At 54.1% G+C, this 13,920-nt stretch overlaps 1 protein-coding gene across 10 annotated transcripts in view; it reads right to left on the bottom strand.

Annotated features, from left to right (window-relative positions):
* The window catches only part of TBC1D14 (TBC1 domain family member 14), a 112,336-nt gene that overhangs the window by 20,069 nt on the left and 78,347 nt on the right, over positions 1-13,920 (bottom strand). For 8 of the 10 annotated variants that reach the window (XM_047857072.1, XM_047857076.1, XM_047857080.1 and 5 more), the window contains 7 exons: positions 12,934-13,016; positions 11,651-11,768; positions 9,564-9,670; positions 6,468-6,548; positions 5,448-5,542; positions 2,575-2,646; positions 1,726-1,854 (listed from right to left, as the gene is read on the bottom strand). In XM_047857072.1, the coding sequence (XP_047713028.1) occupies positions 1,726-1,854; positions 2,575-2,646; positions 5,448-5,542; positions 6,468-6,548; positions 9,564-9,670; positions 11,651-11,768; positions 12,934-13,016 (685 nt within the window). The remainder of the gene's footprint in view (positions 1-1,725; positions 1,855-2,574; positions 2,647-5,447; positions 5,543-6,467; positions 6,549-9,563; positions 9,671-11,650; positions 11,769-12,933; positions 13,017-13,920) is intronic. The other 2 variants (XM_047857073.1, XM_047857075.1) reach the window with 2 other exon arrangements.

Below are 13,920 nucleotides of genomic sequence, written 5' to 3'. Positions count from 1 at the left end.
CCACGATTCCGCACATTACTCGGTGCTAAGTTCACTCTGCACCCCCAGAACCTCTTCTCCACCCACCTCCCCACGCCCCGCCCCGCTAGTGACCACCACTTTGTTCTCTATAGTGGAGAGTCTGTTTCGTGGTTGGTCTTTTTCCCTTTGTTCACTTGTTTTGCTTCTCAAAGTCCACCTACAAGTGAGATCACATGGTCCTTCTCTTTCTCTGACTTGTTTCACTCAGCATCGCACTCTCAAGTTCCATCCGTGTCTTCGCAAGTAGCAAGGTTTCATTTTCCATGGCCGAGTGATATTCCACTGCGCACACCTCGTTTTCTTTCCCCGTTCATCTGTCGACGGACACTTGGGCCGCTTCCATAGTTTGGCTACCATAAACAACGCCGCTATAAACACAGGGGTGCGTGTATCCTTTCAAGTTAGTGTTTTCATCTTCCACGTTCATATACCTAGTAGTCCAATTGCTGGAGCATACGGTAATTCTGTTTCTCATTTTCTGAGGAACCTCTAACCTGTTTCCACAGTGGCTACGCCAGTTTGCGTTCCCACAATGGTGTAAGAGAGTTGCCCTTTTTCTCCACATCCTGGCCAACACCTGTTGTTTCTACTGCCAGATTTTAAATAACTTTCTGTCTCCCCCTAAACTCCCTTTTAAACTGTTTCCATTTTCATGATAATTTAAAATTATTTCAGTTATAAATAATGACGCCAGACCATCCCTGTGCGTCATGCTTTGTCCATGCTTGTGACTTTCTCGGAACGGGACTTTCTTTGAACGGTTCTCACGAGCAGAATTAGACACCCCTGCCACTTACCACTACTGACGCTCAGGACCGAACTGCCCTCCACAAGGACTCGTCAACGTCCCACGGGCCGCCATTTGTGCAGCAGTTTTGAGATACTTCTTTTTTTAAACGTACGTGCTGCCTGAGCAAGAAATCCTCAGAGTCCTTAGGACATTCAGGAAGAAATGTTCTCCAGCTGATCTAAACTATCGGATCGTTTCGGTCTAGAAGTACTGGTGACAATCGTCAGCAAACTGTCAGCCAATCCAGACAGCGCCCGTTGAAAAGGCCAGTGGGCTTGTTGAACGGGCGATTCTTCTTCCGGGCCGTAGAAAGCCCACAGGCTTAGGAAGCAGAACGGGTTGAGCTCATGCCCCTTCCACTCACCAGCTGCGTGACCCGATGGGGCATGTCGTTTCCGAGCCTTGGTTCATCTGCGCCACGCAGGGGACCCGCCCCCAGGAGCAGGTGAGGGCGACTCCTGTCAGCTCCCCTTCCACCTATTCTGCGCCTACAGCAGCGTCTACACAGCGCGGCCTCTGTCGAATCAAGGAGCTGGTCTTAACCACGTCTCCTCTCCGTGGTGAGCGCACCGCACGAAGCGGGGCCCCGGCGTGACAGGGGGCGGCAACGGAGGTGAATGAGGCGACGTTCCGTTTGACAGACCCGGATGCGGAGCCCGCGCCCGGCCTTCTGCTGTGCCACAAAGTGCGTGCATGCGGGCAGGAGCCACCCCTCCTCCCTTGTTTAAAGAACATATTTTCAGAAATACTTCTGAAAGAATGTATTCAGAAACACACACGAACAAGAAATACATACGAATGACTATTAACCGTGCGTCCGGAAAACACATTCCCTTCCCCTCTGACGCAATGGTTAGCAATAGCGGGTTGTGTGAGGACAGGGTACCCAGGGCGTATACGCTGAAGATACTCACAAGGCCATGGTCCACTCGGAAAAACGCCATTTGACAGGGTTTATTCAAAAGGTTAGAAAAAGCAATGAAGGCATCTGCAGTATCTAGGTTCAAGATCAACACTGCCGCTATAAAGGACATGCCCTGGACCTGAGGGAAGCAGAGAAGGGGGTTAAACTCACGGTAGCCCCACAGTCTGAGCTGCTCTTTCATTCGAAAGAGGAACCATCAACACCCACCCTCGTGCTAGAAAGACCCACACAGCCACCGCCCCCCCCACCACCACCCGCCCGAAGCTGAACTGAGAGCCTCCTGGACCCTGACCTGTCCCTCCTCGGACGGCTCTGTCACATCAGCCGCCTGGCCCACGCCCCTTCAGTCCCCGCCTCCGTCCCCACAGAGAACGATAAATGGACCTCCCCCCGCTACACATCTGGCATCTGAAGTACCGCCCTCCCGAATGCAGCGTCCTGGTGCCGTGGGAACGTGCATCTAACTTAGCGTGTTAAATCTAAGACCATGCGCACGCACACTTGCTAAGCCACAAAAACGGCAGCAATGGCTTTTAAATGGTTACTGCTTAGGATCTTTTTAATTTAGTGCTAGAAAAAAAAAAAATCACGTGCAAAAAATGAAAATCAAACCCAATTAAAACGTGATGAATGCCACAGAGCGGCCGTGTCAGCTCGATCCCTTTACAAGAAAACGGAGGCGACTCCATTTACCATGAGGCTCTCCGACCCCCTCGACCACAACCAAAAAAAAATCTGAAGGCACGCAACCTGACGTTTGCAGCCAAGGTGGGCTGGGCAACATTCTGACTTTCTTTGTAGAGGAGAACGGTATAAGGTATTGAAACAGTTCACTTACATAACCCACATCCGGTCGGTAACAAGTATAAGCGCCCAAAATACTGTGCAACGTGTCATGGTACGGACCGCCCTAAAAGGATCAACACACCAAAAACAACACGTGCGTAAGTCTGGTTAGTACTCACGACGGCGTGTGACGGTGCTGCTGCTCCTGCCGCCGGTCACGCCGGCCGTTTACAGACGACCAAGCAGCGGCCAAGCACGGGGCTAGCAGCTCTCCACGCACAGCGCAATTCAACAAGCGGACTACCAACCCGCGGTTGACAAGAGAGGCCGCAGACTCAACCCGCAAAGCTGCTTGGAAGAAAGCGGGCAGCTCAGGCGTGAACGCCTCCCGAGGAAACCACCCTTCGCGGGCTCCCGCTGGGTGACCATCTCCCCTGCCCCGTTCAGCGGGCCTGCCCGCTCCCCGCCCCAGGGTTCTTCGGGAGTGAGCGCCACCCGCCGTCCCGACCGGCCTCTCTGCCTCCCTTCCCTGGATTCTTTCGTGTTTCTCAGCACGGCAGCCTTAAGAACTACCCTCCAAGCGTCCAGGCCCGCGAGCGACCGTGGTATTCCAGACACCCTCCCGGTTCGGCCATCCCTCCCAGACGTGTGCTGGGGCTTCCCAGCTTCTAAGTGAGCGCAGAAGCCAGTACAGAGCCGCGTCCGCCGGAGTCCGTGTGTCCGAAGACGCCGTGAAAGCACCGGCCCGGCCCGCATCCCGCTCTCCCTGCCCGCATCCACCATGCGGCCTCAGTTAACTCGAGGAATAAAAAGCGTACACGGTGCGTGTGACGAGGAAGTCACTCTACAGGCGACTGCATGTGACTCAGAAAGAACGCCGTGGCCTCGACCATCACATTGTGGCACACAGAAAATGTCAGGCGAAAGAGACACTGCCAAACCACAGGGGAACGAAGGGAGGAATGCCTACGGCAGGAGGGTAAATGAGAGAAGGGGGATGGGCAGGAGCTCCTGTGGTGGCACCAAATGCCCCCCTGAACACGGTGTGGACGGTCACCACCTGAGAAACACCAGAGTGCTACGGCGAACTTTCCTTAAAGGTAAATCGGTTCTCACTTAAAGGACTTCCTGCCCTGCCGAATGCTATGTGTCCTTTCTCTGACAAAGATAACAGCTCCTGATTTTAGAAGCCTGTGCTTTGGCCATCTCCCCACACTCTCCCCCTCCCACTGCCCTTTGCTTTTGTAATATTACGTGTTATAAAATTCGGAGCTGAGGGAACCACAGACTGAGGACACACCCAGAGGAACCCGGAGGAAAGAAAAAGGCCAACTTCTCTGCCATCTGCCCCGACCTCATCCGAGAGAGATCCCTAAAGCTCGTCTTCTTCGGGACACATCTCCCTGCACCATGATAATCGCCCAGTGGATCCGTTGAGAAGGCCAAGTCCCCGAGAAAGACTCTGTCTGGGAGATCACACTCTGGGTCGCCGGCCCTGGGAACGCCGGCCGTCCGCGTCGGCAAGGCGCCAGCACCTCCCGGGCCCCGTCCCGGCGCGCCCACCGCCCTTCTCAGCGGTGCAGCTACGCTGCAAGTGCGTCTCAGCACTGCCCTGACACTCCCCTTCCTCCAGGGTGTGGGCTCGTGGATCGGCCACAGTGGCCAGGAGGCAGTGAGCAGGGGCCGCAGCACCGAACTCCACGCTCTCTGTTTGGTCCTTCAGCGAGGTTCTCTCCCGGAGGCAGCAGAGATCCCCTGCACCATCCGCTCTCTGATGCTTCCCTTGTACTCCTCCTCCTGCCCGGAATGTTTTTCCCATTCTCTGGTCCCTACCCCAAGCACAGCCTGAGAGCCCTTCCTCAGTGACCCGGTTCCCGACACCTCCCCCACGCCCTGGCTGCAGCTCCCCCGTGCTGGGACACACCCAGGTTTCTGCAAAGCCCATGGGTCTCTAATGTCTGCACCTGCACGCCGGGCTCACTCCAGGTGGCCGGGGAACCGTGTGTTCTGGTTCCCTAGCGTGTGCATGGCACGATCCTAGAGATGGGCCTGGCAGAAGGGGACCGGGGATTCCCAGGTTGCTCGGCAGGCCCCAAGGGGAGTGCATGGAGGAGGCCGGGGACCTGTGTGGAAGCTGGTGCGGCGACCCACGAAGGATGGGCATCTGCGCCAAGTAAGGGTGGCAGGAACACAGAAAGGACAAATTCGAGGATATTTCAGAAGCAGAACTGGCAAAAACCGTAACAGACTGGATACGGGAGGGTCCAACAAGCCCCCCAGGTAAATGTCTGCTGTCAGAAGAAGAGGCCTTCCGTTCCAGAATCCACTGCTGGCAGCCCTGCGCCCCGTCTTTGCAAATTCAGAAGCCCACGGGAAAGCCCCACGGGTCTCTTTCCTGCCATCCAAGAGAATACTGCATCCTGGCTCCCGTGGCTGGCTTCTATACCCGGTGGTGTCACACTGTCCCGGGCCATCTGCTCAGAAGCCCACCCTCACTGCAACCCGCGGCTGCCAAGGACTTCTGCAGCCACCCTGCCCCGGCCCACACCCCAGGCTCGACCACACCGGATCACGTCCTGAGTGGTGCTGCGTGCGGCCCCAGAACCGAAGCAGCGCCAAGGGAAGCTGTCGGACGGAACAGCACACGGGGCCCGTCTCGTGCCACACCTACCGAGGCTTCCATAATACATTTCCAAAGGAGGCCAGAACGGCCTTTAAAAGCAGAGGCGTGGCCATGCTAAACGTCTGTTGGAAAGAACCAGTTCCCCTCATTGGTGAAGTCGAAACGTATTGACATGACACTGCCCTCCCCCCACTCCCCCCAAAATCCCCTAGTATTTTCAAACTTGATTACAAACATGTACGGTTTGGCGTCTATGATGTTTAGATGAAACATACTCAAAGCAACAAATTACCACCACTTACTTGCTGGAAAATGCAGAGATTCGGAAACGTTCTAGAAATGTCCAGTTTAATAAGCTCCAAACTGGCTTCTCGGTCTGCTGCTGAAAACCCGGCATCTATCAAAAGATCAAGAGTCACAACACCTGTCAGGGGCAAGCAAGTGCGAGAATCAGAAGGCTCTGAAGCTTTACAGGGATCAAACAGGGGAGCTGCTCTGCACAGGGACAGGGGCCCAAATGCAGCGTGAGCCAACAGACTCCACTCTGGGCTTCCAACAGTTTGTGGGGTTTCTTACTGAAAAGCAACGTCTCACAGCCCCGTCTGATGCTAGGTCATCGTTAGGTATCTTCCAGGGTCTGAAATCAAAACCTGACTTGATGTTACCTTACGTCAACAAGTGGGAGGGACAAATGAAGGACGATACACCAATGGCTCCAGGCCCGGGAAACAACAACACACGTTTACACGGTCTCCAGCATCGCTGGTGGGAACTCAGCCTGTGCGGCAGTTACCGCGGGGGACACTCTCGTGTTCCGTTTCTAAGAAATGTTTACGGATGACTAGTTTCATATTTTTTGAACTCCAGCACTCATAGTACACAAAAAACCATGACAAGGTACTAGTTAACCAACCGAAGTCATCATTCCTGTCCATCACGGAAATTCCAGAAGCTCATGTGGCAAACGTGCAGCGCCCCATCTCCCTGGGGTAGTTCCCATAATCCTGCATGAGGCAACCCTGGCCCAGCCCTAGGGGCCAGCCTGCCGGAAATCATGTGAACAGTGAATAAAGGAAACCCCCCGGTTAGGACCGGCCCCCTTGCACGTCTGGACACAAACACCCCGCAGGAACTGGTAAATGCTTTCTCCTAAACGTTGTTTCTTCAACTTGTTTGCTCTAAAAAAATCCCTTTTCCTGTGAAGTTTTTTTGTAAATTTGCACCAACCACCATGCCTGTTAAGTAAACTCTGTTGGTTATGTAACAAATAAGGACACACGTAATTGACCAAGGTGGCCCACGGGACTCAGAGCCACGTATACCTTCGTTCTCCGCCTCGGAGCCTCCTGTGCTGAAGGACCGCCACCTCTCCTTGGCTCGGGCAAGACAGATGTCAAAGAGCTCTGGAAGAGAAGCCTCCGGGTAAGTGTCACATGCACATGGGAGTATGTCTCCTCACAGGAACCAGAGAGGACGCTGCTGCCTGTTCAACCACAGACTGCACACCCATTCAGCCACGTACACAAGTCCCCCCAACGCGGCCAACGACACCACCAGGGACTAAGAAAGAACACACGACAGACCACTTGCCTGGCGTCTACTTAAATTACACAACCCACCCATACAATGCTTTCGTGTCGGACTTGTTTGTGGGTCTAATGCCTCTAGCAGGGTGAGCTCCTCGGGGGCGAGACCACAAAGGTCTTTCGCTCATTATGCGTCCAGAGCAAACGGCGCCGGGACAGACACAGATCAATACAGTCAATGGGTATCTGACCGATGGAGGGAGGCAGAGACCACGGGAAACCCATCTGGTTTCAGACAAGAACAAGATGAAACCGCTACCCTCCCCGGCCCAGCCTTCCTAATCTTGCTGCCTGAAGCGGGCGGGGGGGGGGGGGGGGGGGCAAGCAAAATGGGCAGAGGCTTCAAAACCTACAGGTTCTTGCTGGCGGGGCACCACCAGGATGAGTCCCCACAAGGCAGGCTCCAAATCGCCCGGTCCCAGTGCTGCCCGGCCATCCACGTCCGGATCACGGACGGGCCCCAACGGATCACTAAGACTTTACCTGCAGCTACCCAGAGAACTTCTGTGACCTTATTTTCCCCACCATTACCTGCAGAAAATAAGGCAGAACACCACCTCTGCCTTCCAGACAGCACATGCTATTTTTTAAAATATAAGCCGAGAGTTCCAGTTAACAGTATGATGCTCCAACAGGTGAAATCTTGATTAATGACCTTTCTCCAGCCTCGTCAAAGATCTGAGAGCCAGCATGCTAGTGGGCCGGGGCAGAAAAGGGTAGGACTGTGAAATGTAACCTCACCCTATCATCGTTAGACAGGAGGGTGTGGGGAGCCTCGGCCTGCTCTCACTTTCCAGGAGATGGGCCCAGCTTCGGTCACGGTAGCAGAAGACGGAAGAGAACGGCCGCATGGCCCCTGAGCACAGGGAGCCCCTTCCCAAATGAGGTATGGGACAGTTAAAGCACAGACGCCAGCAGGCTCACGGGAGGATAGGTCAAAGGGTCAGGGTTTTAAAAAATATGATCTCCGTGGCTTTACTCCTGTGTCTACGGGGACACCTTCTTCCCAAATCCAATTTCAGAGCACAAGCCTGACTTCCCTAACAGCGGATTACTTCCCTAATAACTAGTATCACACTGACTTCCAGTTAAGTGTCCAGTCTCACAACCACAACCTTTAAGAGCAAAACTCCAGGACTTCCCAACTTGGGAACGCGGGCTTCAGAGTCAGGCAGGGGACAGCCTCCACCACACACGAGCGTCTGGGGCATAGGATGGCCGTCAATGCTCTGTAAGACGTGCAAGCAAAGACTCTAGTGTGATGTCCGGCCTGGACAACTGGAATTCACGACCGTCTGTGTTCTTACACTGGCTTAAATATTCAGTAAAACGAAGATCAGGTGGAGCCCAATAGTTGGCATTTGTTCATTCAATGCACCTGTCGTGTGCAGAGCACTGGGCTGGGCACAGGTGACACAGTGGAGAGCATGATAGGCGGGACCCCAGCTTCCTGAGCACCAGCTCTGGCGGGGGCCACGGACGCTAGGCAGCTCAAGAAAGATGCAATTTAAGTAAAATGAGCCTATATCAGCATTTAGATAAACTTTCAAGGTATGTAACTGATTAATTAGCTGTGTAGCCTAATCTGTTCTGATATGGTCCACAGAAGACTCTAATTCAAATAAAATCTACCCAGGCATCAACGAAAACCAGACACACACACAGTACTCTGTACCACAATCGGCCGTTGAAAGAGTTGAGAAAAGTTTTCAAGAATAAGGACCCGGATAATCGCTCAGCAGTTCCTCCACACCTCTACCTCTGGGGAAGCTCTTAACAAATCAGTTGCTACAGGTTAAATGTTACACATCGTCGTCTCACATGAAGAAGGTAGAGTTTTGGTTGGTATGGGTTGGGCCAAAAAGGGAGCCTTGAGGACACCACTATATATAGAAACCAGTAACCATCCACTGCCTGGCCAAGGCCACGATCATGGAGAGAAGACGAAAGTCTTGTAAGATTAAAAAAAAAAAGTAGTAAGTAGATAACATGAGCCCTAGCTACACAGAGAGGATCCAAATTAATCTGTTTTCAACTCCAATGTCTTCAACAGGGTAAAAACCGCCACCATCAACTGCCCACTTCCTGGGCACCAATACAAAGACAACGAGGAAGCAGCTCCGGGCTCAGCAGCTGAGACCGCAGCCAGGGAGAAAAGGAAGAAATAGAGACCACCATCTATCAAGCACGTAATCCTAAGTCTCTGAGCTCCTGGCGTCCATGGCCCGCTGCGCGCACAGGCTCACTGGGCGATGGGCTCAGAGCGAAGGGAGCCCACTGGGCGCCGCTGAAGGAGGACAAGGGCCAGTGCACCCCACAGGGCATCCAGCGAGACAAACAGCCCGAAGAGAGGGGAGTACGCATCTCGAGGTCTCCTCTGACACAAGCTACCGGTGTCTCAGGGGCCCCTGCGCACAGCAGCCGTCCCTCTAAGGTGCCTGGAACAAAATGCTGCAAAAAACCAACAATCCCCCAAATAGGATGCCTCCACAGAAACCCTGTCATGTGCCCATCAAGACGTGCTGTCCACAGGACTCCGACACGCCCCAGCCCGCCGATGCTCTGACACCCTGTCTGTCCAGGGAGGAGGACCGGTATCGGGAAGAAGGCAGTTGTTTGCTCTGAACTACCAGGTAACTGAAGCAGCTAGGAGTGACCCCGGCCTCCCGGAGGACGGTCACCAGGCCTCTCACAAGACACGGCTTCACGGCAACGGCTGCCTTTCTTCCTAACGGGCCAAAGGGGACAGGAGAAGCCAGAAGGCTGGGGGTGGAGGCTGGCGGGGGTATGACAAATGGATTCTCCAAGCCTAGGACCACGCAAGCTACTCACCATGGGTGATGTTTAACTCGTTGCCAATGGCTAAGCTCCAGACTTTGCCTCTCACACTGGGAGGGATTCCCTGCCACCATAAATCTCGAACTTTTCTAGAGCACCACCTGGACAAAAATGGAAGCATGAAATTATGAGTTTGTTCTCAATGAAGAAATCTGTTTGCCCGTGTGCCGAGCCCCAGACCACGAGAGCGGGGGATACACAGTCACGTGGTACAGCCCCTGCCCTCAGGGAGCCTGCAGCCCAGGGTTCCAGAGGCCAGGAGATCAACAACTGGCTTCCACTGGGCAATGGCTGTGACAGGTGTGCCAGGGGCCCCGCATGAGCAGGGAGGGCGCTGCAGCTCAGGGGCCCTGGGGTGCTATTCTGGAGCTGAACCCCGAGTGACCAGTAGCAGGTGAAGCAAACAGAGGCTGGGAAGGGCTTTCTGAGTGGAAGGCACAGCGACAAGAAATAGCCTGGCCGGCTGCAGGAACTGCCGACAGCTGGGCACGGTGTGGGGGTGCCGGGAGGCACGGCCGCAGAGCCGCAGGGGAGGGGATCCCAAGAGCCCCGTGGCCGGCCACCGCACTGCTGCGCACCGGCCACCTGGGTAATGAGCTGCCAAACTCCACTGGCAGAGGAGACTCTGCTAACCCAGAACGTTCGGAACTGCACAAAGGTGCTGAGGTCTGCTGGCCGCGACGGACACGCTCTGCCAACACACCGGACAAACGTAAAGTGCCAAAGACTCCCCAGGCGCCTCTCAATGCAGCGCCGGCTGGTGCTGCAGAAACCGGGTCTGCATCCGCTCCACCCACACCCGCGGAGCCCAGAGCAGATCGCCCCCCTCTGACCCCGTGACGTCCCCGCTAACACCCGGACGGTGAAACCCTCCCCTCCAGGGGCCGTACTGAAGATTAAGGGGGACGGAGCACAGAGGTACCCGGCACAGTGCCTGGAGCCCCGCCGGCGAACTGAATGGCAGCTGTCATATAAACGCACGCATCTAGACCACGTCAAGCATCGGACAGCGCAGCGCGGATGGGGAGGGGCGGTTCTGCAGCCCCAGGGCTCTGAGCACCTCAACCCTTGTTACTGGGTCCCAACTGACAAAAAGGGTTTCCCAGCCATGTCCAGCCCAGAAAAGCAGGCTCTGGGAACAGCTTGTTTACCTAGTAGACATGCTCAACGGCCATCTGACCCTGTGACGAGAGCGAGTAACAGCCGGGCAAGTGCCAGAAGCAAGTCCCCAACATCCTGCCACACGGTTCAGTGGGAAGGGACAAGAGCTGATGGGAAATTCGCATCCAAGCTCCCCGGCATCCCGGCTAACGGGCTGAGGCCCGAAAGGAGGCACCGGCCTCTGTGCGTGGCCCTGGGACTGCTGTCCCCTCTCCATTCTGAACACGCAGGAAGAAAAGATCTACAGCTGCCCCTCTGCCGTTGAGATGACTGCAGCCGCCAGACTCTGCTGGGTACTGGCCAGTGGGGGGTGTCGTCAAAGAAGACCCGGTCCCCATCTTCAGAAAGAGGACTATAGACACGTGAGCACACGGATGCAGCAGACCCAGGGGTCTTCTACAATCACCTGGGCAGGAAGGTTTTCCCCAGGGAAGTCTCAGCTTTAAAGAATGAAGAAGTAGCTGGATGAGGAGTTACAGGGCAAGAGCACTCCAGGCAAAGGACATGGAACATGCAAAGGCCCTGCGGCTCCCTAAGAAAAGGGCTCATCAAGGAAGGAGAGCTGGAAGGTGAGCCTACAGATAAAGCAGCGGGCTATCTCACAGAGGAATTCACACTGTACACGGAGTAGCAGGAAGTCACGGACACTCTATACAGGGAGGGACACAGACCTGGGCTTTAGAAGATCCCTCTGGCTACTGAGCACAAGACAAACTGGGGGTTAGATGGGGGCTGTCACGGGATCCAGGCAAGGATCGACAGGACGCAACCGAGGCGGGGAGGGAGACTCCAGGCCACGCAAACATATTAGGTAAATTCGCCAAGGGCTGTGACGGGAGCTACAGTGAACAGCACCGCCGGCTACAGGTGTCAGAGAGAAGCGCCTGGTGGCCTAGCAGCCCGACTACGCCGCGGCTTACATTGTCTCCCAGTTAGGCAAAACCTCGTTGTTCCAGGTGAGGACGGCGTTCCCGATGCTCTCCTCCAGGCGGCACCTCTCCTCCAGCTGCCTCCTTCTCCGCTGCGCCTCCTTCAGCTCTGCCGACCGCGACCGGAAGCAAGAACAGAGCACCTGTTAACTGACACCCACCCTGTTCACGCAGCGTGACTTTCCTCAGGGTCACGCTGCGAAGCCGCCACGGGCCTCTCTCTCTAGACCCATTTCAGGCTCAAGGAGTTTCAAAAGCTCAGGTGTCACCCATCTCTCGGGAAGCTTTTCAGGCAGAGCACACGTACGGAGGCGGTACTCACGTAAGAACACAGTTCACCGATCAAAAAAAGAAACCCGTGAAATCCACCGCCTGGTCAAAAACGGGAACATTACCGGACCACCAGACGCCCGTGGCCCCTGCCCGATGCCCTTCCCAACAGAAGTCCCAGCCTCGCCCCCCTCCTGGTGTGTAAGCAGCCCCCCTGAGAAATACCCTGCATCTTAACTGACACATCCTTTCTTGTATTTTTTTATGGTGGTAAAACACCCAAAACAAAATTTACATCTTAACCCTTTTAAATGTAGGATCAGTGGCATTGAGTAAGTACGTTCACGCTGTTACGCAGCCATCGCCATCGTCCGTCTCCAGAACTTTCCCGCCTTCCCAAAATGAAACGCCACACCCGTTAGACACGGACTCCCGTGCCCTCCTCCCCCGGCCCCCACGTTTCTACTTCCATCTGTGTGTCCTTCAGCGAGTAGCCTCTTTCACTGAGTGTAAGGCCCTCCAGGTTCGTTCCTGTGGTAGCACGCCTCAGAATGTCCTTCCTTCTTACGGCTGAATTAATATTCCACTGTATGGATGGGCCACATTTTGTTGATTACGTATACTTTTCAAACACGGTGGACTCCTAGGGATTTTAAGTGTTGCAAGGATTTTATCAAATCCAATCACATCTTCTTGTAAATAAGGAAAAGAGAGCCCAGGGAGGGGAGGAAGTCTGCACATCACCACTGGCTGAAGCTTTCTCCAAACCAGCACTTTCACCCTGCACGGTCTCTTTTCTTGTGTAAATTCTATTACCTTGAATAAAGCTACCGGGAACGGACGGTTAGTAGAAACATACACTTTTGATGGAACATTATAAACTTCAAAACATTAAGACATTCCCCAAGGTTCAGGATGTAGGGCTCCAGAAAGTAAAAAACTCTCCAGAAAGAGACAAAAATCTCGTGCTGTCTTACACAACCGACACGCAAGAATCCCGTTACCTCGTTTTTTGGCCTGAACCACCATTTCTTCATACTGCTGCCTGTGTTTCTGGGCTTCTTCAGCTGGCTTCGCTGGGAGATTTCTTGATAGAAAATAAACAATTTTCACCATTAAAAAAAATTTTTTTTTTTTCAACGTTTATTTATTTTTGGGACAGAGAGAGACAGAGCATGAACGGGGGAGGGGCAGAGAGAGAGGGAGACACAGAATCAGAAACAGGCTCCAGGCTCTGAGCCATCAGCCCAGAGCCCGACGCGGGGCTCGAACTCACGCGAGATCACGCGAGATCTCGCGAGATCGTGAACTCACGGACCGCGAGATCGTGACCTGGCTGAAGTCGGACGCTTAACCGACTGCGCCACCCAGGCGCCCCTAATTTTCACCATTTTAAATAGCAAACAAAAGTCGTTGAAAAACAAAACTTTCAGAATGACTTACTAAAAAAAAATGACACACTCAAAGACCAAAAAACTCCATTTGTTACAAAGACACAACAACTTCACAAACTAAACATACTTACAGACGCTAAAACAAGCTCACTGTAAACAACCTGAAGTACAAAGATAACTAGAAAGAAAAGAACGATTGCCCACGGTCCCAATAAACACTTCACCTTTTGGAATTTTTCACCCCAGTCTCCAAAGCAACTGTGAGCTGACAACGCACTAGTTAACTGTCACGGTCACTGAACCGGGGGCCCTCCGGAAGGGTGGCACACGAGTACGAACACGTTCCTGGGCCAGTTTCTCAGGGGCACAAGGTCTGTTCGTATCCGCTACTGGCTCATCTGTTTGGTTTCTTATACACAAATGTGCACCACAGTTCTGAGCACCTGCTTGGGGTGTGCAACTTCAAATCCTGGGTAAAAACACTAAAACGCAGGCTCCTTCAGGAAAGCGCGGGAGAATCTGCTGGCCCTTGACAAGTGGGAGGCGGCAAGGTCTGGCTGGTGCACCCCGCGTTGGGGCATACTCGGAATGAGCCAC

The sequence above is a fragment of the Prionailurus viverrinus genome, chromosome B1, assembly GCF_022837055.1.
Source record: "Prionailurus viverrinus isolate Anna chromosome B1, UM_Priviv_1.0, whole genome shotgun sequence".
NCBI classification, from domain to species: Eukaryota; Metazoa; Chordata; class Mammalia; order Carnivora; family Felidae; genus Prionailurus; species Prionailurus viverrinus.
The sequence above is the reverse complement of the archived record's forward strand: the minus strand, read 5'-3'. Positions and strand labels throughout refer to the sequence as shown.